The following is a 25,197-nucleotide window of genomic DNA, read 5'->3' on the forward strand; positions in this document are numbered from 1 at the left end:
TTCCCAGAGTTAAAAAGATGTCTCCTGGCTGCAGGGCCTATTCCTATTTGGCCCTTCTGCTCTGGAACAACCTCCCTGCTGATATCAGACTGTCTGACTTCATTCAGACTTTCAAATCTAAACTTAAAACATATTTTTATGCCTTAACTTTCAGTTAGCTTCCTATTCTTTTACAAACGCAGGCTTTGTAATGAGATCACTGTAAACTTTCTGAATATGCTTCATTCTAACCGTTTGCTTTTTCCCTCAAGCACATGAAGCGCCCAGGCTGTGTGCCTCTCTCTCTCCGTTTTCTTTCTCTATCTCCTCCCTGTTAATCTCCGCAGGTCCTCCCGCCTCCAGAACTGTAAAGTCTGGACCTGCAACTCCAAACCACTTACTGCCCCCATGATCCTGTTTAACATTTGCTGCTAAACCTGCTAAAGTTTTCTATAATTAATAATGATTATTATTAATGTTATTAGCTGTCATTACTATTTTTATCAGTATGAGCACTACAGTTGCCACTACATTACTATCGCTGTTACTACTATTACTGTTATTATATATATTGCTATCACTGTACATTCTTCTTGTCTGTGCTCTCTCTTCCTCTTTCTCTCTCTCTCTCTCTCTCTCTCTCCAACAAAACCGGTTGAGGCAGATGGCCGCCCATCCTGAGTCCGGTTCTGCTCGAGGTTTCTGCCTCTGAAAAGGAAGTTTTTCCTTCTGTCGTCTAGTGCTTGCTCTTGGTGGGAATTGTTGGTTCTCTGTAAACAATATTATAAAGAGAAGGTCTAGACTATTTGGAAAGTGTCTTGTGATAATGTTGTTGTGAATTGGCACTATACATATAAAAATTGACTTGACTTGACAAATAGTATTGCTAGTTGTAGAAGCAGCAATAGTGGCATTGCCAAATATACTACAAAAAGTAGTAGTACTACTCATGATGGTTTTAACAGTAGCAGTCCTTTGACGTCTGCAGTGAAATGCTGCACATGTTTTATCAGTCAGTGGTGGCCAGCATACTCTTTTATGCTGCAGTCTGCTGGGGCAGCAGCATGTCCAACATGAATACAAAGAGACTGGATAAGCTGGAAAAAAAGGCTGGGTCTTTGCTTGGCAGGAGTCTGGACTCACTCAGGACTGTTGTGGAGAGACGTATGCAATGTAAGATGGAGGCCATCTTGGACAATACCAACCATCCTCTCCACAACATTCTGGCAGGACAGAGAAGCAGCTACAGCTGCAGCAAACGTCTCATCTCTGCGCTGCAGAACAGAGAGGTTCAGGAGATCCTTTGTCCCCACTGCCATCTGGCTATACAACACCTCATTATCATTATTATTATTATTATTGTTATTATCAACAATGAGCTAATGGACACATGAATTTCACCTAGGGGATAAATAAATTATCTATCTATCAATCTATCTATCTATCTATCTATCTATCTATCTATCTATCTATCTATCTATCTATCTATCTAATAATAGCTGAGTCTTTAGGATCATGAAAGTCTTATGACCAGGAACTTTTATTTTGGGACAATCCACTCTTCTTCGCTGACAGTTAAGAGAGTATTTTTAGGATCATTACTCTTAAACAAGCCAACGACCCGAGGACTCTTTAACCCCACCTCCCTCTGTCATTTCCCCCAGTTTCTTTCCCATATTTCAATCACTCAGCACTGACTGGTGTGTGTGAGTGTGTGTGTGTGTGTTTTCTCAACACACTGGCCTAGCTGGTAACACCTAGCATGATGCATTGAACAAGCCTCCACTGACAAAACTACTGGTTGATGTTTTTTTTCTAGAATGTTAAAAGACACACAAGTATTTTTATTTTGTATTTATTTATTTTATTTATTTGTTTTTTTCTGTCAAACAAATTTCATACAAAAAGAAGATAACAGTGAGTGGGCTGGTGCATGTTAAATGATAACAGCACTGTCAAATACTCAAAGTGACATTGAAACGTTAAATACATTCTTTGGGCACGCAATTTTTATTAGTCTGCAGGTGCCGTTATTGACATTAAAATAGTAGAAACTAACTTGCTACTAAACATTTTATATCCATCCTTCAAGAATAATTAGTTGCTCTTTCTAAAGTTGTTTACATCTTTCTGCTGTGGTATCTTCTTCGTTTGTGTTTTCTGCTACAGTGAAATGACAAAACATTTGACTTAATTTTGGTTGACAGCCGGTTCTTTCTCCAGTGAGATGTGTCACTATATCATCCATGTATTAAGGCACTTTGTACTGTAGTAACAATCCACTCCATCACAACTACTCATTTTATCTACTGTAGTCACATTCTCCCAGTCTGACCTTTATTTTTACACATAATATATTTAATAGCTGTATGTTTATGAAGAGAAACATGCAAGAAACATTAACCCTTGGTTATTTGTCTTAAGTTAGCCTCCTGTTTAATATCAGTCCCACTTAACAATCCCACTGTAACAGGTATGGATAATTTCAGCCAAATATAGGGAACTGCGGTGTGTCTTAGCATTGTATATATCATTGTATTTTCAACAGTAAGTTTCCAGTTTGTACATGTGTAACTGTTGGTTGAGAGATCAATAGAGAGAAAATAGAGAATAGATGAATAGGAGAGAAAACAGTACAGGCAACTGGGAGAAATCCTACTTTTAAATGAAGGAAGAAAAACTTTTTAAACATGCATTAGACTTTTTAATGATCTGCATTAAAGCATTAAAATAATTAAATTAAAATATTCATCTAACTATTAACAATGTCCTTAGTGACAGAGAAAAAGTACAAAGAGACATGTCCTTAAGTTGCACTTTAGAGAATGTTCTCATACTTTCTTTTAGGTATGAACAGATTTTATGAGTGGTCCAGACCTGCCTTGCACTTGTTGAACGCAAAAATTATAATGCCTTTTGAATTTAAAGTTTAGGTGTGATACCAAAATTAACTGAATTAAAAACAAATAATTAAAATAAACTTAATTCAAAATGTGTACTGTTCTCACCATATCATCATCATTGCAATTTACTGTGACTCTTTTAAAAAAAAAAATTAAAAACTTTTTTTTATATAATAGACATTAATTTTCAACACATTTTTCAGCATCATAACATTTTCTTGATTTCAGTCATAGTATGGCCCTGCTCTGATGACACGTTGTTGAAGACTGTAATAATTATTTCTTTGGGTCAAACAATGTGACTGACACTACTACGTTTGTTATGTTTTCAGTTGCTAATTCCTGACAGCACAAGTCTAAGCTCTGCAGCATGACATTCTTGTTTTTACTCTTGAGTAACATTTTTGTGAATGAAACGTATATATAACTTCAGCAATGTGGGGGTGTAGGATATGCTAATGATAAAGTTTTACAAACACAGTTGCTCATTAACTGGTGGCATTTGTCAGGTTGAAACGGGATTTGTTCAGTTAAAGCTTGGAGAATCTGCTTTATAACACTCATATGAACAAGCCATACAAGGAAACAAGACATGAGGAGTTTGAGGACTAACCTATCATGAAATAGAGTTCACTGTGACCTCAAAGACAATATCATAATGGACTATGATGTAGTCTTTCAGTGGGTGTATGAATATGGACGTATGTGGATATTTTGGGGCCAAATCTGGACAAATTAAAGTACCTCAAGCATGAGTCATCCATATTGTAGACTTCAGACTTTTAGTAAACTATACCACTTCCTATACAATTTTACATCTCATTTTTGAACAAAAAGGCTAATATGGTGATAGCTACTTTCTTCATTGTTTGTTAAGGCTGATCTAAAATCATCTAATCAGTTTACTCATCAATCATAGTAGTTGATTTTTTATAGTTGCTATTCACTATTTTATATTATATTCAGAATTTGTGGTCAATCATTTACATAGTCCAAAGCTCTACAGCTCACATTCCTTCTGTTTTGTCAGTATTTCACTTATACAGTGGTCATTACTTTCAGTGAACCAGTGCGGAAGCGCAGGATCTTCTTCTTTAGGGCATGTGAGGCCTTAATCTTGACAAAAGCCTTGGGCTGCAGAGGTGCTCCAGGTGGGGCAGGTGGTGATGGGAGGGAAAGTTGAGGGAGTAGTTGTTGGGGCCAAACCAGACCACCACTTTCATCTGAGTCACTGGACAAAGAGCTGGAATCTGGAGAGTCAGCCTCGCTCATGCTCGACTCAGACTCACCCTGGCCTGGATGAGAGTAGTCCTCACTAGGCTTACACAGTGGCACTTGATCCCTCTCTAAATGGGACTCCAAGTGTTGATGAGGGTGGGAGTGGTGGTTGTGGCTGCGGTGTTGGTAGGTACATGATGCATGTGTAGAATGAGTTTTGCGTGTGCGCCTTGCACAATGTTCCCTTTGGTTTGAGGCTGATGAGCCTTGCATGGGTGCCTGCATGGGTGGCTGGTCAGCTTCATCTTGGCTGAGCTCAAGGGTGGACTGCCAGCGCCGGTAGCCACCACTTCCCTGCTGTTGTTTCTTGCTCCTGAATTGACTACTGCGGCTTCCCCTTCCACCGCTTCCACTTCCTCCACCGTCCCTCTCTACCGTATTGTACTTGCGCTCTGGGACCCTTTGCAGGCTGTTCTCTGACTGAGACCTGCATGCCTTCTTCCCAGGCTTCCTGCTGGCACCACTTCTGTCTTCATTCAAACGACACTTCTTTGGGCCCCCTCGGCATTTTAAGGGTTGAATCTGAGATGCTGTTGGATTCTGTTCTTCGTGATGATGACCTCTTTCTGGAGAAAACATGCTTTGGTTGGTTTTGGGCACCACAGCGCCCTTGTGGGGGTTTGAGTGATGATGGGCATAAGCTCTGGTGGAGGCTCGGCAGGGCTGGGCTGGAATATACTCTGCGTTGACCAGCTGCTCATCAGAAGATGGTGGATGGTGAGGCTTTGACAGAGCTGGAGGGGAATTGTAGTTGTGGAAATGTTGGGCTGAATCAGGCTCGCTGTTGCTGGAGTCTTGATGGACTTGCAGCATACTGCAAGACACATAGTCTGGTGAAGTTGAGTGGGAGGTGTTAACCATGGAGGCCTGCCTCGCCTTGTAATAAATCCCTGGTTGACGCTTTACACTTTGCTGGAGGTGGTATGGGTGTGATGCATCTTCATTAGATTCTATTCCTAGATAACGTTCCTGATCCACTTCATAGCAAACCTGTGGAGCAGTTCCCTCGGAACACTGGGATGGAGTTGAGATAACTTGAACAGACACCTGCTTTGGTGAATGTTGCTCCTCCTTGTAGCATAAACTACTCTGCCTCACCACATTGACAGCTCGGGCATCATGTGCAAGGCTGGTGCGGGGCTTTGAAGGGCGTGTAGGTAAAGCTCGGCGTTGGATCAACCCATATATATAAGTCTCTACCTTTTGGGTTTGTTGATAATCTTCCTGACTGGGATCAACATCCTTCATCTCCCCAAATGTATCAGTAATCATGGCCTGTTTCGTTGGGTCTGCCAAAAATGATTCTTCTGTCTCTGTCTCCCCTGTCCCCTCAGGGGCTGAGAGGGAATGTGGGACCACAGGGTGGTAATTTGATTCAGTAGATCCATTTTGCTTGTTTACCAGGACCTCTCCTGACAAAGAGAGTAAAGACAATGAAAATGACCAGGATTATTTTTGCTGTTACCACTTCAGTAAGCATATTCTCCTTTTGATGAACAACACACATCCTCTGAGTTGAGGGTGTTGAGGTGTGCTTTCTGTCTGCCAAAACAGCTATATAATCGCTACAAAAGCTCTGTATTTCCAAAATACAAAACAATTACATGGCTTTGTACTAAGGATATGTGCTTAGTACAATAGTTAGTAGCTGGTAGCTATTACATGAGTACTCAGTAGTCACACCTGTACAGTTTTGTGACATTATTTTGGACAGTTATGATGCTGCCATGGGGACAACATCTGTCCAAAGACAGAAAAACATATAAGTACCTGCAAAGTACTTAAAACCACCTGTGTGTTTTAATGATTACTGAGTGCTCATGTAATAATATGGTAATGACTATTAAGTACTTATGTAATAATGTAGTAATGACTACTGAGTACCTATCACAAGACGGTCTCTCCAGTTTTACTTGTTTACTTTTAAAATATCACAAATATGGACTCAGAGCTGTTTTATAGCAATTATCAATTGGAAATTGTACATCTGTTATTGAAAAACAACACAACAGTCTTTACATGTTTATGAGATAAATGGCAAAATAGTACAGCTGAAAAATCAGTACATACCCATTTGGTGAATACCATTTTTAGTTACTGTATATTCCACTCATAATACCCCCAAGTTAGTCACTTTCTATGCTACAGCAATTAATTTTCTTTCTGTGTACTCACACACACATTTCAAGCCATTTGTGATCTTACCAGACACAAATGTAGTTGAATAATGGTTATGTGTAACCAGCACCATGAGATCACTGCCTCAGTGTTGCAACTGATTGAAAGGATTGTCATTTTAAATCCTTGTGCACCCAGATGTGTGTCCCAGCTACTTTATAAAAATGGGCTTAGATGTGATGGAGGATGCTTAACCACCCAGGACGTGTAATAGATTTGTTTTCTTGATGTTTGTTTGCCAAACCCTAAACTGCAGACTTAATGACCACAGCAGGGAGAAAGAATCATTGGTCTTGATAATGACTGAGTTAATGAGTTATAGTGCACTACATGTATGTGTTGGTGCAACTACAGCATGAAATAACTAATGCTGACTTCATGTAGCATGGAGCTGATCCAGACTGTTAAATGAAGTCAGTATTAGAAAAATAATAATGAGTGATTAATTCATTTTGTTCAGAATCTGTATTCTACACACAGACAAAACAGACTAAGCTATTTCAAAAAGAGAGATAAATAACTGTTACAAAGTTCAAATCCTTGGTTTTTATGTTGTAAAATGAGCTGACACAGTGTCCACCTTCAAAGTGCATGCGCTTTGCTGTAAAATTTTTCTATTCAAAGTTAATGATTTTACCTGAACTGAGTTGCCTGTCCTCTGGATCAGTATAAGATTCTGCTGCTTTGACCTCAGTGTTCACGTTCAGCTCTGCCACCTGCTGTTCTAAAGATGATTTTATACCACAGGTAGTACACCGGACACTGTTCTGAAATACATAGAAAGAGACAGAGCACTAAGTCAAGAGTTTGCATTCTCTTAAAAGCATGATCAAAACACCCAACTGAACATGCAGACAAGAGACACATGTTTCTATTCTGAGGTCCTCTCCTTCTCTGTATTCATTCCAGTGCTTCACCACCCACTCTGTCATATTATAAAGTCCACATTCATCATTCTTCACTTCCATGAAAGTAAAGAAAACTGGTCCCTGTACACAATTTAATATTTGTATTGCATTCCATATAGATTTTACTTCCTACACAAAAGGGATCGGTAAAATATCAGTTTTGCTCTTTTGAGAAAACAATTGCAGCTAATTCTAATATCTAAATGCTAAAATGTGCTAAAACTGCATTGGAGGAATTATTTGAATCTCCCAAAATGAGCAGTAGAGATACAGAGAGCAACAACCTTCCCATTCACACTGGAACAATAACAACCCCTCCCATCCCCCACCCACAGACAGTGAGTCAGAACCACCCAAATGTAAGCTGAAGGATGGGAACAAATCCTGTTATTACACTTGAGGAAAAAAGGAGCAAAATTTGCATTACTGAAGATAAATATTTGTACTAAAGGACAGCTCTCATTCGTATTACTGTCACTGAATGAATTAAATTATTAGTCATTAGCAATGACACAAAGACATCAGATAATTCATGAGACACAGCAGTTGGTCATCTGGTTTCACAGCCCTCACATGTTTAACCAAACCCACATGTTTCACATTTGAGATGTTTTCACAAATTCCAAACCTACCCTTTGCAGAAAATCCATTAATGTCTCCCTATGGATGATTAATTCAATGTATTTGTAGCACTACTTTCACACAAAAGGACTGTTGTAAACCAATAAACGATGGAATGACATTATACAAGTACTAGTTAACCTTTTTTTTTTATCTCCTGCAGGGTTTGCTGAGGTGTATCACTTCTGAAAAATAGTAGCTGCACTATAAAACAAAATTTAAGTAAAGGTTATATATAAACTCAGTTGGGAAACATCTGTAGTACTTGTAGTACTTCAGTTGGACTGTGCCTGCCAACAATTAATGGATAAAAATGGATAGCTGTTGCTGTTGGAAATTTTCAGTAAATAGCTGAGGAACCCGTCCCAAACTTCAGATCCAATTCAATTTTCCAAACACCTGAACACCTGAAACCAGAAAAGAAGCTGTTTGGCAGAATGAAGAAAGAAAGAAGAGAATTTGGTGGGTGATGGGGTGAAATCATTGAACAGCAGAAATGCTTTTAAGTCCAACTCAAGTTTCAAGTCCGTAAGAGCCTGTCAGCTGAACATTGTCTTTTCAAACATGTGCTGGTCAAGGAAGAAATGGAAGTTTCTCCCATCTCCACATAAAATCTCTAGAGCTCAGCCAGAGGGACCATCTTTGTTATGAAGGCCCTGATTGCTCATTCTGGCTGAGAATGTGGCCACTTCTAGAAAAAGTCACGGTTGTTCCACACTTCTTCCATTTAAGAATGATGGCGGCCACTGTGCTCTTGGGAACCTTCAATGCAGCAGAAATGTTTTTGTAGCCTTTGTAGTCCATATGACTTGCGTTGTTGCAGAAGGAGCCTATCAAATTTTTCACAATTTTGACGGGATCATATTTTTATTTACGATTAACACATCATTTGTAGCTATGATCCCAAGTTTCGTGTCTTTGGCTCATTCTACCTCTATGCAAATTGAGCAAAGGCTTAAGATTGCACATCTTGATGAATAGGCCCCGCCCACTTTCATCAATCAATATGGCACTTCAGATTTTGCTTAATATTCAGAGCCAGAACATGTTTACCAATTTTAGTGAAAATCTGTCCACCAGACATTTTTGGTATTTGTTGGCAACACTAGATGTCAGGCTCAAAATACTTTGGTAGGCCAGTTCCCTATCAACGCTTGAAGATATCTACCCTGATTTATGATGATTGGACAAATAGTTGATGAGTTAAGGCTCAAGATATTTTGGTTGATGCCAGCCATGTTTTTTGACCAATCTTGGTCATTTGTAATCTCTCAAATTTGGTATTGCTAACCTCAATATTCATAAAGTTCTATTCATTTTACTGTTTTCCACATTATGCTAATTAGCAACAAATCTATCCAGGGCGACTTTTATGGTCCAGAGGCTTTTTTGTAGAGCACCATGAGTTGGACATGTGTGTCAAATTACAAGTCAATCAGACAAACTGTATGAGGGGCATGACCTGTCAAAAATATGATTTCAAATCCTTGATTACAGCACCACCATGCGATTGGGCTAATACTTCTTGAGCAGGTAATGCTCATCATTTCCAGTCATTGGTCACTGTGTGCTCTCAGTAGGCCAATTAAAGCAGCCATGCATCGTAGCAACCATCGGACACCACGCTCACAAGTCAGATTTCCTGCTTGAACTGTGTGGCGATGGACAACATGTATTGCATGTTTCTTTACACTCTTAATTGTGTCCACTGTGTGAAACCTGAGACCACGCAACAAGCACAATTTATGTTCCTGTATATCAAGTGTAGAGGAGAAAATGAAAATGTCATGTAAATCAAATGATGATTGTCCCTCCAGGGATACTTCCTGTTTTCAGTAGGTGGCACTGTGACTATAACTTCATATTAGCATGCAGATGTCTTCAGGGTGAGACTATCATCAAACAAGCAAAATTTGGGGCAGACTGAGGAATGCACAGCCGTGGCCAAAAGTTTTGAGAATTACACAAATATTAATATTCACAAAGTCTGCTGCCTCAGTTTTTATGACAGCAATTTGAATATACTCCAGAATGTTATGAAGAGTGATCAGATGAATTGCAATTAATTGGAAAGTCTCTTTGCCATGAAAATGAACTTCCACAAAAACATTTCCACTGCATTTCAGCCCTGCCGCAAAAGGACATGCTGACATCATGTCAGTGATTCTCTCGGTAACACAGGTGAGAGTGTTGACGAGGACAAGGCTGGAGATCATTGTGTCATGCTGATTGAGTTAGAATAACAGACTGGAAGTCATCATTGCTTTGCACAAAAAGGGCTTCACAGGCAAGGGTATTGCTGCTAGTAAGATTGCACCTAAATCAACCATTTATGGGATCATCAAGAACTTCAAGGAGAGAGGTTCAATTGTTGTGAAGAAGGCTTCAGGGTGCCCAAGAAAGTCCAGCAAGCGCCAGGACCGTCACCTAAAGTTGATTCAGCTGCAGGATTGGGGCACCACCAGCTTGCTCAGGAATGGCAGCAGGCAGGTATGAGTGCATCTGCACACACAGTCAGGCAAAGACTTTTGGAGGATGGCCTGGTGTCAAGAAGGGCAGCAAAGAAGCCACTTCTCTCCAGGAATAACATCAGGGACAGACTGATATTTTGCAAAACAACTTCCTTTCATGACTGTTGTTTCAAACTGTTGTTTTTGCACTGTCTACCGCTGGGTTAACCAAGATAAAGTGAGCTAGAGTGCTGTATTACACAACGGATAAAGTCAAACAGGCTACCACTCAGGACTCATGGATATCATGATTGATTAGAATTAAAATTAGATCTAATGAAGCTGTCTTCACTTGAAGAATAGTAGTTGCAAATAGAAGAATTTCCACTATGTACTTCGTTTGACATTCAAACTAAACTCAGTCTGTGCTTCACAAGACTCTTCAACACATAGGAACATAAGATTGAACGTGTGTGTGTGTGTGTGTGTGTGGGGGTAGGTGGGTGAAAAATTAAGATGTGCTTATGTCAGGCATGCACTTTATAAAAGGACCTGTGTGTGGGTTTTAGCATCAATTTATGTAAGGCTGCTGACTCAATGGCTACTTGTTTCCCTCCCATGAGTGCACGTTCATGCACAACATGCCCATGCCTTTGCATAGACTGACATGCAGTTATTCATGAATGCACACATACACTCCCAGAGTACTATTGAAGCCTTGCACTGTAAAATCTATAGTTGGACTGTCAGTGGTTCTGCAGGATGATTTGATGGTTCTGCAGGAGTCCCAGACAATTAAAATTCTGTACAGTCAAGTTGACTTCAGCAACAAAAACACACTTGGCAGGGAAACACGTTTGTGTGCAGAGTTAGCAATGTTTGTCATAATCCCTTAAATAAGCACCATTTGTTCTTAATTATAGTGTTAGTCTTGTTGGGTCTATGCTCTGCCTCATGAGTGGGACACCAAAATGTTGGACCTTCGGTTGTTTGTCAATTTATTGGCTATCATAAATTAAGAAAATATTAATATTAAAAATATAAATATTAAACTTGTTGCATGTACTTCACTCCTCATGTCTCAATCTGTACAAAGGACGTTACTTTTAGTTGCATTCATGTTATAGACACTTATCCTGACACTGACCTCAGTCACTGCAGGTGTCCCTCAAAAAACCTTTTGAAGCTGTCATGACTGGCCAAAATAACCTCACACTGATGGTTTAAAACCCTAATTTGTCCCCACAACCATAGCAAGACATACAAACATGTACATGCCCTAACAGAAGTTAATCTGTGATAAAGCTCTGTGCTTCTGTGTTTGGCAGTATAAATTGCATAATGTTTTGTTTTGTATTGCCTCTTACCATGTTGAGACTTTTATTTTGGAGGTTAATAATCCAATTCATGGAGATGGTGTTTGTGTGTTTCTGTCTACATATATATATATATATATATATATATAGACAGATTATGCCTGATTAAAGAAGACTACACAAGATGTTGGTAAACAAAGAAACTACTCAAAATGGCCACTGAGACTACCTGGTGAGTGGGGGAGGGAAGGTGTGAGTTTCTTTGTTAGCCTAGTTTATGTAGTCTAAAGGTACCAGCTGGAGGGAGAAGGTTAGCTGCATGCAGGTTCTAGAACTGAGGGTTACGGTTAGGGTTAGTTACAGGTATGTATGTAAACATGCAAGTACTCAATTAATTATACGAGTAACCACAACCTAAGCAAACATTGCAACAACAAAACATTAACCAACATGTACATGTATATTAACAATGGTCAAGAGTTCTGCTGCTTAGCTGTGCTGTGCTAGGTGAGGTTAGGCCCAGTCAGTTAACTTTACCCAGACTAATGGCGCCTGAACTGAATATGCATTCTACAAACAAGCTCTCTATTTTCACATTAATGGATCTGACAATAATGTACTTATTTTGGCAACAGATTTGATTTGTTGTTTTCTCTGCATGGTATAATGTGATTGTGCACAGTTGGATGGTGATTTCATGTTTACACTAGCCTAGTAAAGACAAATAAGATAAGCCATGAAATTTATAGTTGATACAGGATATTATTAATTAGGAATGTAAGGGTGTGATGCAATTTGAAATGTAAACTGAAACATAAGCCAGTTTGACACATGAGCACAGATAAATAGATAAACTACCTGTGTATTAGTGTATGGATGGGTATGGGGGTAGGGAATTCTGTCTCAATGAAAGGTAATTTCATAGTGGTGGACTTGCAGTTGTGCTGCATTTGTAATTACTGTTTATAGCAACATTAGACAAAAAATATTTAAGACATGGCAACGTGAAACGTCTGATTCAGCCCCTGGTGAATCTGAGGACTAGCTAGGCCCAGAGACTCCCTACAGTGCCCAGAGCGTGCAGGCACCATGAGCAACACTCCAAAGTACACCAGAAAATGGCCCGGTTTTGTGGCCTGCCACCAACAAAGAGTCAGTGTGGTACCAGTTCAACAAAGATGGACCCCAGAGGCCAGTGAGGAAAATTATAACAGCAAGGACACTGACCCTGACAGAATGGTTGAATGCACCACAGACTACATTAACTTAGGGCTGTGCAATTAATTGAATTTCGATTTCGGCTCCCAACGATCACCAAAATAGTACAATCGAGCTCTTATTTTGTCTTGCGTTCTGAATGACATGCGCACGCGCACATCCGCCCCTCCCGAAGCCACAAACTCTCTCAGCCAGAGGGAGGCAGGTCGTGTGCATATCACCTGCTGGAATTTAAAAACTCAGCGCGAGTAAAGATGGCAGAAGGAGGGCAGCTACAGCAGCGTTTGGTGAGCAAAAAAGGCAAAACCAACTCGGTTGTCTGGGAACAGTTCGAGGCTCCGAGGAATCCAACGACGAGCAGAAACATGCTATGTGCAAGATTTGCTACATGGTAGTGGCTGCAACGCAAGGGAACACCACGAATTTAGATGGCAAAAAAAGGTGTCTTTTTAATAAATGCAACACGTTCCCAAAGTCATGTGAAATAATCGTGTTACATAATCGTGATTTCAATATTGACCAAAATAATCGTGATTATGATTTTTTCCATAATCGAGCAGCCCTACATTAACTTCTCGAAACTGTAATATCAGCAACTACTGTACACTGCTTTCCAAACAACAGACCCTGGATAAATAGTAACATTAAGATCCTCCTCACCCAGAAAAAGGAGGTGTGTGCAACATGAGTTGAAGAGGAGGCAAGCAGGCAAATAAGGACTACAAAAGGGAAGCAGAGAGCAAGCTGCAGCACAAAAACACCAGATGTGGAAGGGGATGAGGCCCATCACTGGCTATAACGAGAAGAACAGCCAGGCAAAATCAGTTGATGTGGACATGGCCAATCGGTTCAAACTGTTCTACAACAGATTTGACACAGCTTGACCTGTTCTCTCTCCCACTGCTTCAACTGCAGCTTCTCCTACGCCTCACAACCGACACTGAAGCTGCAACTCCCTCCACACTGGGGTCAAGTCTCCTGTCCTTTACAGCGGAGGAGATGAGGGTGGGGCTCAAGAGGCTATGTCCTGGAAAAGCAAGATGTGTGTGTGCGTGTGTGTGTGTGTGTGTGTGTGTGCGCTTCCAAGGCTGCTTAAGGACTGTGCAGCCCAGCAGGCTGAGCCTCTCTGGAGGAGGATCTTTAACTAAAGTCTACAAACAGGGAGGGTCCTGGTCCTGTGGAAAACATCATGTCTTGTTCCAGTACCTAAAATAGGGTGACTGACTACAGACTGGTGGCCCTCACATTACACATCATGAAGACCCTGCAGGGGCTGCTTCTCTGCATTCTTAAAGACAAGTTCGAAGGGATGGGGGTGGATCCCTGCTTCACATCCTGGATTGTGGTTTACCTGACAAGACGACCATAGTACATCAAGCTGGGTAACTGTATCTCAGGTGATGAGCAGCACTAAGGCTAAACACAGGACCTTTCTGGCTCCATTCCTTCACTCTGTATACAGTGGACTTTACATACAACTCTGAGTCTTGCCACATCCAGAAATACTCGGATTAAAACAGCTGTTGTGTTGTGTATCAGGAATGGGAAGGAACAGGGGTACAGGGATGTAATGATGGCCTTCACTGAATGAAGTGACAAGAACTGCCTCCTTCTGAATACCTCCAAAAGCAAGTAGACGGTCATTGATGTTCTGAGGTCTAGGCACCACCCTTCAGCCAGTCGACATTCAAGGCAAGGACATTGATTTTGTGCGCACTTATAAATACCTAGATGTGCACCTGGTCAGTAAACTGGACTGGTCCCTGAAAATGGATTTCATCTATCGGAGGGGGCAGACCTGGCTCTTTTTTCTCAGTAGTCTCAGGTCTTTTAAATTCTGCAAATTTTATCAGTCAGTAGTGGCCATTGTCCTTTTTTATGCTACAGTCTGCTGGGGCAGGAGAATGAACACAAGGAGACTGGACAAGCTGTTCAAAAAGGCTGGGTCTGTGCTTGGCAGGAGTCTGGACTCACTGAGGACTGTGGTTGAGAGATGCATGCAATTATGCAAGTATCTATCTATCTATCTATCCATCTATCTTATCTATCTAGTTAACACTATCCACTAGTTTCAAGACAAACTGTACTCAATAAAGAATGTGTCTGAATATTAATATTGAAAATTTTGCTTAAGCCTTCGCAATGGTGTGTGCTGATCCATTTGCAAAATAATGAACAGTCTGTAAGCCTAGTTTCAGTGTGAATGAGGTTTTCCTGAATTTCTAAGTGTACATTCCTCTTAGTACCACCCACCAAGCATAGCAAGTTGTTGTAGCTTCAATGACAAGCTGGTCACAAAGAAGCAAAGGTTCTCACTTAGAGACTTGCAGTATGTTGGATAACAGCACAAACACACTGAAAATACATACAGTACACCCCAATACCAAATGAGCACATGCGCTCAGTCCAGGGAAGCCACAGTATTTAACTGTTGACCACTGGAGCAGTTGGGCATTTCAACAGCAGCTGCTGAGGAGGGGAGAGTGTCTCTGCTTACTTTCCTCATCTTTTTTTGCCAGCTGCTCTGCTGTTTAAAGAAGCAACTCTACACTCATGATCCTGTACCTCTATCATCACTTCACTATCATTGTGACTTCACTAATGAACAACATGTATTTATTTGAATTCTGAAGAGTTCAGATTTATACCTGATGCTGTTATTGAGGTCAACCAACTGCAATAGCCTCGGCTCTTAAAAATTGTTTATACATGTGTATGTATAGGTGTTTCTGCATGTACACTATTACGTACAGTATATGGGTGTATACCATATGGATATGCTATGTATGTATGAGTATGTATGCATGTATGTTCATGTTATGTAAACATTTATGAACATGTTATTCGTGTTAGCTAATGATGCAGATACAGACATAATATAAAAACACATGTATAAAAACACACACATATATTTATAATAGGGTATGATAGGGGTTTTTGTGATATGACTGCTATCTGATAGTGTGAGGATATAGTAAACATATAGAAAAGAAGAGAGACACACACACACATTGAATCAACATTTCAATGCACCCTCTGATTAGTACCTTGACATAAACAATGCCACAGTGAAGGTTGTCCTGCCTCTCCAGCAGCTGTCAGCTGTCACATGCTTGTCAGCAGCTCCTGCTGAGGGATAAATACATCTACTCCCTCATACACACACAAACATGCATTCCTTCTTTCCCTGGCTCTGTTTTTTCTGCATCACAGACAGGAGGTTTTTCTCTTCGTTCCTTCACTTTTTTCATCTCATCCACACCATGAACACATATACATACACAGGCAGGCATAAGGGGGAACTGCTACAGAAGGAATAAAGTCTAAATAGCGTTACAAAAGTGGACGTTTAAATTAGTCTGTTATGTGTCAAATGAAACATCAAACACATGAAAAATTAAATTTTGGCCCTTGATAGAGCTAAACCAAGAAGATCACCACGAAAACTTTGTGAGACATACAGTAACCTTAGTGAGGACCCCATCTTAAGCCCCTTTTCTACTGGTCAAAAGACTTGCTAACATCAGGCTTTTTGTCAGCAATGGAAAAGGGTACAATCAGTATTCAGTTCGGGGTCAAGTGACAGTGGACGTGGGTATTTATTGGCTCAAACTCCAATCCGCACTTATGTAAGCAAAAAACCTGGGTCAACAGTTTTCCGTGCTGTGACGGTGTCACCTGCCTAACACGGTACTGTTAAACCAGAAACACCACGGCTACACTGCACTCGGGGATGAAAGAGTGAGCACAGCCCCAAAATAAGTTTTAAAAATACATTGATCGAAGCTTCTCACACGTAGGCTCCAACATTGACAGGAGCACCAACCTGGGGTGATGATCCATTTTAACAGTCTTTATGTGTGTTTCTGCTCTGTAACTGCATGTGATGACATTGCTCCCTGCAGTTTTGTGTGTCCTCTCAGGCAAACCCGGCTAGCAGTGTAAAGGGAGTCAAGCCTTTTTACCGGGTTTATCCATGTTTGCTAATTATGGTGTAAAAAGGGTATTAAAGGTATTAAGGGGGGGATGTGACGGCCCCTGCCACCCTGCCTGCCTGCTACTTTTGTTCTGCTACTAGTTTTGCAGATACTGGGAGTTAGCCAATAGGTGGTGCTTGGAGGGTCATCTGTTCTACTTGCCCATCTAGGCGGAGCTTCCAGCAGTCATGAGGGACTGCCCCTCTGGCAGTCTAAGGGCTCTATTTTAAAGGTCCAAAGCGCATGGTCTGAAGCGCATGGCCTCTAGTGCGTTTAGGGCATGTCCATGTTCACTACGCCAGGCGCATGTTTCAAAAGGGTTGTGCTTAGTCTTTTAATTATTCATGGGAGTGTTTTGGGCACAACATCCAATAAACCAATCAGAGTGCCATCTCCCTTTCCCTTTAAAAGCCAGGTGTGTGTGAATGATATCATGGGAGAAATAAAAAGCTTTATTCACATAATATCACTCAGTGGAAACACAGACCATTCGTAATTGAGTTTTGTCATCTTTTCTAAGAAATCACTTATATTTTGCACAAAACTGCAATGGAAGCCCGGTTACTGTGTGTGAGTGAGTGCGTGGTATTAAATCACTCTGTTCCTTGATTGTAGTATAATTTTAGTTGTAGTTAATGTTTGTTGTGTTGTTGTTGTGTCAATATTTGTTAGTAGTGTGGAGTAATAAATGTTTTAACCCTTTAACACTGAGTGTGTCATGGACGACACATTTGCACTGGCGCACTTTGGATTACCCTAACTCTGTCACGGTTTGAGCAATCGGAAAAATTCCAACGGTTTCTGAAAGCTAAGACCTTGCGTTTTATAGGCATATAGGTGTCATTACGGTAATTTCACTCCCGCCTCTAGGGCTTATATATAAGCCCGGGAAAGTGCCCTTTCTTTACCGGAGAATACAGAGATAGCAGAGTGGAGAAATACAGCTAAGTTTTGATTGAAAAAGATGGTCCTCCCGTGTAACAAAACCTCTGCGGAGGTTCACAGCTGGGTGTGAGGACGAAGGAGCAACTGAAGGAGCAACTTCTGGGGAAAAAAGGTAACGTTAGCCGAGTTGAATTTCTAAGTTGAATTTCTGAATGAATGAAGCTCTCTCTAACTTTTCTCTATCTAGTTTTTACTTTCTTTACGTTATTGTATGTGTAAATCGACGCTTGTATTGCGTGGTGACTTTTTTAGAACAGTGTACCAAGTCTGTAAGTTTGTAGTATGTGTGTATTTGTACTTTTTATGGATAAATGTGCGCTTCATGCACTATGAAATATGGCGCATGCATTGTTTGTTTGGTGACTTTTTAGAATAGTGCAACGTTACGTTACCAAGTCTTGTTTGTGTAACAAATTATTCTGTGTGTTATTATATGCACGTGTCCACCACATTTTTATGTTTTGATGAGCTATTAGATAATTGAATTCCTCTTCGGGGATGAATAAAGTTCTATCTATCTATCTATCTATCTATCTATCAGAGGTCACATTCAGGGCCGTAGAGGGAGAAGCAGTGGGGATGCTGGAGGCTCCGGTGCTGGTGTTAGAGGCCGTAGCCACTCACCACATCATCAAAGGTGGAAGACTGAGGCAGAGCCTGATGATGGAGTCCCTCAACCACCGAGGTTCAACCCCAAACGCACCCCAGGTGTCCAACCCCCTCTCAATATGGGAAACCCACCACCAGGTGAAATCTTTTCCCACTTTTTTGATGCTGCAGTTTTCATACTCCTCTGCGAAAACACCAACAAGAATGCAGCCAAAAACCTGGAGAAAGGGAAAAAGTTCATCTGGACTGAAATAAATCCAGATGAAATGAAGAAATTCATTGGCATGTTGCTGTACATGGCAGTTTTGAAACTGCCGAAGATTAATGACTTTTGGCGTCAGCAAACAATTTTCCATGTTCCATTCCCCGCCACCGTCATGTCCCGAGACCGGTTCATGGCCATCTTGTCTAATCTTCATTTGAGTGACCCAGAGAAAAATGAGGAAAATGACAAGAAAAAGGGCACAGAGGATTATGACCACCTCCACCGAGTCAGACCTCTCATGGAGGTGCCTTGCGTGAATTGCAAGGCCATCTACCACCCAAGACAGCACCTTGCAGTCGATGAGAGGATGGTTGGGACCAAGGTCGGGCTCAGCATCAAGCAGTACATGAAGGCCAAGCCAACAAAGTGGGGGCTGAAGTTTTTTGTGCTTGCTGACATGAACGGCTACAGCAATGACTTCATGCTCTACACGGGCAAGTCCAAGTGGGCATCAGGGAAGGGGCTCTCATCTGATGTTGTAGCAGGACTGGTCAACAAAGACTATCTGGGGTCTGGATACACAATATACACGGACAATTTTTACACCAGCCCCCTCCTCTTCCGACACCTGAGGCAGCAGGGATTCGGAGCTTGTGGGACCTGCAGTTAATGTGCAATGGCTGCTCACTGCTCCTAGTGATGTGTATCATATATAGTATGGGTCAAATACAGAGAATAAATTCAGTGTATACAAGTACTATGAAATGACAAAGTAATCTTCTTCTTATACAGGCAGGGAAGAGTTGGTGTCCCCACCACCCAAGAAAATGCACTCACGAAGAAATCACCACGAGGCAGCATCCGGTGGATCAGGGACAGAGATCTTCTGTTTGTGAAGTGGATGGATGTGAGAGAAGTCTCCCTGTGCTCCACCATCCACCCAGTCTACAGTGGGGACACAGTGGAGCGCTGGTCAAAGACAGGTGATGGGCCACAACAGAAGATCTCTGTCCCCAGACCCACCTCAGCAACAGAGTACAACAAGTACATGGGGGGAGTAGACACATCAGACCAGATGATTGGCACAAACACTGTCCACCGGAAAACGAGGAGATGGCCTATAGAATATGTGTAATTTCCAAAATGGTGACTGTTTCCTTTAAATATAAGTGCTAACCATCAGTGTTAACTAGATCATATATACTGTACATTTCATGATATTTATCTGTAAATTGTTCATTTAAGACAGACTTCGAAAAGGGAACTTATCCTCTAAGGACTGACTGTGAATGAGTTTGTCATTCTCAAGTCTCTCTAAGTGATTAAAAAAAAGAACAGGATACAGAATGAAATCAATGTCTATAACAGAAAGAGGCTAAAAATTTTAAATTTGCATATATTTAAATGTAATCTAAGGGTCAATGTCTTTTTCTCTTAAATCTCCCTCTAGACAAATACTCAGCTGGTGATGATTAGAGGACAATCATGTGGTTCAGTTGTTTTGTGCTTATGCATTACAGCGTTTGGTTGTTGTTTTTCAAAGTTTCTTTATTTGTTCATAAAATATACTGCAAGAGAACTTCAAGAGAGGCGCAGCATGAAAAAAAAAAATTAAAATAACTGTAAACTTCTGGTTAGCTAAATTCAACTTCTTAGACCCAGTGCAAATTGCAAAGCAAGTGTCTTTGCTAATTTCAGACTGACGCAGTAATTTTTCCATCCAGCACCTACATTGTTTAAATAGCAAATACATTTGCGCTCATCTGTGGGGGGACATGGGAATGTGGGTCTGAAAATGAGGTGTGGTCAGGCACATTGTTGGAGTAAACGACCAACAAAAACCTAGTCTGAAGTCAGTGGCGCAATATTTTAATGTTATTTTAAGGGTGCATCTTACACATCTTACTCTCTTGTCACAAGAGAGTAAGATGTGCCAACACAGGGAGGCGCAGAGTGAGCTGAAAAGGCACATGTGGATAAGCCAAGTAGAACAAGAAAATACAGCTCACAGAAGGTTGGAGCATTCTTTGTGGCATATTGTATGTTGCACTAATTTGTGCCATTACTTCTTTGTAGAGCTGTGTGCAGCGCACTGATTAACTCAGCCCTTCCTTGCCCCTCAAGGCCACATAATAAGGCAAAATCACTTTTTTGCTGATTTACGCTGTTAAGAGTTCACTGTGAATGGTGCACAGTGAAGATTTCATTTGGTGTCCAACTCACTTTGATCTGTTCAATAATTATTTGACTTAAGTAAATTTGCACAAAAACGCCTTGCAGTGTATTATATTATTATATGGGATTTCGTTTTTTATTTAAGAAGCAAAGCTAAAGATGATAAAAATGTTTTAAAAGGAAGTTTTAAAAAGACATACAGTCCGGGGGGGGGGGCTTAGCTGTCTTTATAGTGTCTGAGGTGACGCTTACTTTCTCACTTTGAAAATGTAAACGTAAATGTAATAGCTACATAGCCTACTCCAAATATTTTACAAAGGCCAACCTGCAAGATCAGTAAGACAACATCCATGTCTGCCGTCAGTCCCTTCTCTTTTATCAACACTGTCCACTGAGGGAAATTCACACCAATGGTAATCTGTATTAGTCCTCGCTGTTGATTACTTTCTTTTTTAGACTGTGACCCTTCCTCTGAACACAGAATTAGTTAAAGTTAAAGATATGAGCATAATACCCCCGCTACCACCAAACTTCCAAGGTTCTCTCATGCTCCTAGCTGCGGTTGTTCCTTCTGACACCATGTTCTAGATACATTATAACACATCTGGAGGCTAGGGCTGAACCATATGCAAAAAAATCATTTTGCAATTATTTTGGGGAAGATATTGTGATTGTTGCATGAGTCACAGTTTCAGTTTGGAATGTTTCACTGAAAACATGTAATAATGATGATATGATTTTTGTTGGGGCTTATACCAAACAAGCATGTTACACCTTTAGAGAATATGATTTATAGGCTAGTGCATCTCCGTTGCACCACAATGCATAATTTATAGTACGTTGTCAATGAGAAATCGTGCTGAATAATCTTGATCTCAACACTGATCAAAATAATCGTGATTATGATTTTTGCCATAATTGAGCAGCCCTACTATCTGGTGCTTATTTGAGCCTCCAGATGTGTTTGCAATGTACATATAGCCAACAGAACACCCTCACTGGTTGGTACACAAAGCATTATAACCGATGTACAGCTCGGGAAAGTCGCCAAACTCAGGTATACTAAGGACTACAGAGAGATTTACCTGTAGCTGATAGGCTTGATCAGTATTGTGTGAACTTATTTGGCAACTGCTTCAATGTAACAGATGTTTACATATATTTAAAGGTCCTACACTCCCGCTTCAAAGGACTCAATTTGGCGTTTAATATATTAATTGTTACACTTCGTTGAGCAAAAAATTTAGGCCAGAAACACACTTGATGTGTGGCGTGGGCTGCAGAACGTCTTGGTTTTCATTTTGCTGCCCATCTTAATGGGTTAGAGCGAACAAACTGCCTGTGTAACACGTCTCGCGGCTGCGTCGCATGATCTAAATGCGTGACACGCGCATCAACAAGCAAAAATAAACAGGAAAGAGACCTGTTTACAGTCAGTTTTATGTAATGTTGCTGGTATGATGTCAATATGACATAATCCATAATAGCTGTCTATGTCTAGGCTGAATCTGAATATGTCACAGCCATGAAAAATTACAAATATATTTTTTAACCATTTTAGCTGCTTCATCTGCTGCATCCTTTTTTCAGGAAAACATTTGTCTCACTATTGCTACACAAAGTTAAAAGCTTGTATCCTCACCAACCCTTGGGGAAACTGCAAGTATCCTGGATCATATCAGTTTCATTATATGCTTAAATTTTTTTTTCAATTCCAATAATTTACAAAATTTTCATTAAGCACATGTGCAACTGTGTTCTTTGGTTGGGGCTGTACAACTCCTGCAGAAACCAAGTGAAAAATACACACGTCTCATTTTATTGTTGTAATTAAAAATCAAATCAGATGGCATCCAGTCTTGTAGGTCTGCTTCACTATCTCAAACTGCAGATGTTATTTCAGTGCTACATTGTGAATTTTACTGATATTATGTTGAAATTTCGGCAGCAATGTCATTTGCCTGCTTGAGGATCCAAACCAGTCTAATCTGAGGGTTGTCTTTCATATTTGTGAGCATCATCCGCTGAGGACATTAAGCTGATGGAAAACAGGCCCTAAAAGTATTATGTCTACCATAAAATAGGTTACTTTATGTTGTTTTCTACCAAACGTAGAAAAAGTTAATCTGGAAACACTGATGTTGATTTTGAAATAGATTTCAGAGTCCCAAATTGTTGATGCAATCTACAGTGTGGCAGTCTTCATGAAAAAACAACAGGGACCTCCAAGAAGAAACTGAAAGACGTAATTAACCCCTTACTAAATATGAAGAAAAGATCCCTGTCTGATGTCACTACCCCGACTCCGCACACTCCTCTGCCCACAACAAACGTAAAGGCCAAGTCATATGTGACAACGCAAAACCTTCTGATAAAACCAAACCTAATCAAGCAGAAGGGTTTTTTCAAATAAGTATCACTTCGTCCTTCAATTGCAAACACATCGGGAAACAGACAGGCAGGATATTGATTTTACCAACTTCAATACCAAAGAACCATCATCAAGCGAACAGAACTTACATTTGGGAGTCCGAGGCCATTTTCGTTGGACGCGTTGCCGTTTGGTGCGTCCAGGGCGCAACATGCCGACCGTAGGGCTCCCCAAGGCGGACGCCCAGGAATTGGAGCGTCCCCGAGGCAGAGGGCGCTCAGCACCCTGCATTCTTGCCTCTGTTTGAGCAGCTCTAACTCACACAAACCGGCCAGACTGGCCTCCAGCCGCTCCTTATTTCGACTGCGCTCCGCTTTCATGGGCAGAGAAAACGCTGGGAACATCACTGCAAAAGAGCCTGGTAGCTCAAGTAAAGACATAAAGCCTCCCGTTTTCTTTTACACTTTCCCAACAAAGGGAGGATAAATACATCCACCAAAGACTTGAATCGCTCCTCTTAGTCCCTGGTAACCTACAATGAAGCGGCATCGGCTGTAGGCTTCTGCTGAACTCACCGCTTTCGGACTCGAAACAATTCCCCCCACCCCCACTCGAGCTTGCGCTCTGCTATACACGAAGCCTTTACTTGGCTCTGCCAGACACCCACCCTCAGACACCTGAGTCCACTTTTGTCTCATATAACTCTAATGCTAAGATCAATAGAATACCAAACAATCTATCACTCAAAGATTTGCAACATAAACACACTGTCCATAATGTAATTAAAGAGTGATAGAATATTGGTGTGTCTGTGTTCAGCAGTAAGAGTGGAATTTTCTTTACTGTGATTCATTTCAGTCATTTCAGTATCAACAATGTATTTTTATCAACATTGCATTTATGTCCACTGCCTCTAAAGATAGATGGAAACATACAGAGGCACTGAAAGAAGTGCAGGATATGTGATGGGATATGCAGAATATATATATTGTAGATATTCAACACACCTGTGGCAGGCAAATCCAGGAAATGATGGTAAATATTAGCAAATGTGAATAATGAACAAAAATGCTATTTTCCAGTGATTTTGGGAAAGTAATCTAGAGCAGTCTGTATAGATTTAAAGCTAAGCACGCCACCCAGTGGTTGTGACTATGAACATTTCAAAGGTGCTATATTTATATTTATCAATCAGTAGTGGTTGGTTTCCTTCTTTATGCTTTTTTTTATTACATGAACACAAGGAGACTGGACAAGCAGGTAGAAAAGGCTGGGTCTGTGCTTGGCAGGGGTCTGGACTCACTCAGGACTGATGTGGATAGATGCATGCACTGTAAGATGCAGGCCATCTTGGATAATACCAAGCACCCTCTCCTCAACATTCTGGCAGGTGAAATGTCTCATCTTGCTGCACTGCAGGACTGAGGTTCAGGAGATCCTCAGCCAAAGGAAGTGGCTGAGGTAAAGTGGGCTAATTTTATTGAATTTTGTGTTTTCTTTATTCTTTATTATGTGTCTGCAATGCAATACCATTGAAGGGATATATTATTATTCTGCATACTTATTATGTGCCTGCAATGCAATACCATTGAAGGCATATATTATTAGTGTGAATGCTGAGGCAAACATTCAGTTTATTGGTGGGATTGCTGAACGAAGTAATCCCACTCTATGTTGTTGTCAGGTCAAAAATGTTTCTCTTTATTAGTGTGAATGCAGAGACACACTATTGTTCTTCAAATCTTTATTATTATTGGTGGGATTGCTTCATTCAACAATCCCACTATACGTTGCTATCAAGTCAGAAATGTTACTTTTTATTATTGGTGGGATTGCTTCACCCAGCAATCCCAATATATGTTGTTGTCAGGTCAAAAATGAAACAAACCAGCACTGTGTAAGTTTGTGTGTTCATGTCACATGTTCATGTGAGCTGTGTGTCTTCGGCTGCACACAGGTGATGCTCGTTAACAGCCTGATTGATCTCCATAAGTTTTACAAGCGCAGCCAGACACACACAGCCAGATTCACTCTCTCTCACACACACACACACACACACACACA

At 40.8% G+C, this 25,197-nt stretch overlaps 1 protein-coding gene across 1 annotated transcript; it reads right to left on the minus strand.

Annotated features, from left to right (window-relative positions):
- Positions 1–1,821: 1,821 nt before the first annotated feature.
- LOC111654030 (uncharacterized) lies at positions 1,822–23,708 on the minus strand. The gene is made up of 3 exons (XM_023404856.2): positions 23,283–23,708; positions 6,976–7,105; positions 1,822–5,572 (listed from the first exon to the last, which is right to left on the minus strand). The coding sequence occupies exons 1-3, from the start codon at positions 23,571–23,573 to the stop codon at positions 3,921–3,923; spliced, it is 2,073 nt and encodes a 690-aa protein (XP_023260624.1). The 5' UTR covers positions 23,574–23,708; the 3' UTR covers positions 1,822–3,920.
- Positions 23,709–25,197: the final 1,489 nt, after the last annotated feature.

Source organism: Seriola lalandi, unplaced genomic scaffold (genome assembly GCF_002814215.2).
Source record: "Seriola lalandi dorsalis isolate HSWRI2012SDOR001 ecotype SW California unplaced genomic scaffold, Sedor1 jcf7180002054256, whole genome shotgun sequence".
Taxonomy (NCBI): Eukaryota; Metazoa; Chordata; class Actinopteri; order Carangiformes; family Carangidae; genus Seriola; species Seriola lalandi.

Excerpts from the sequence above, each read along its gene's own strand:
- LOC111654030 (XM_023404856.2), bottom strand. The coding sequence starts at position 23,573 with ATGTCTTTACTTGAGCTACCAGGCTCTTTTGCAGTGATGTTCCCAGCG. Across the intron at positions 7,106-23,282 it reads ATGGCCTCGGACTCCCAAAT|AACAGTGTCCGGTGTACTAC; the intron begins GTAAGTTCTGTT and ends TATGTATTTCAG. Across the intron at positions 5,573-6,975 it reads GGACAGGCAACTCAGTTCAG|GAGAGGTCCTGGTAAACAAG; the intron begins GTAAAATCATTA and ends TCTCTTTGTCAG.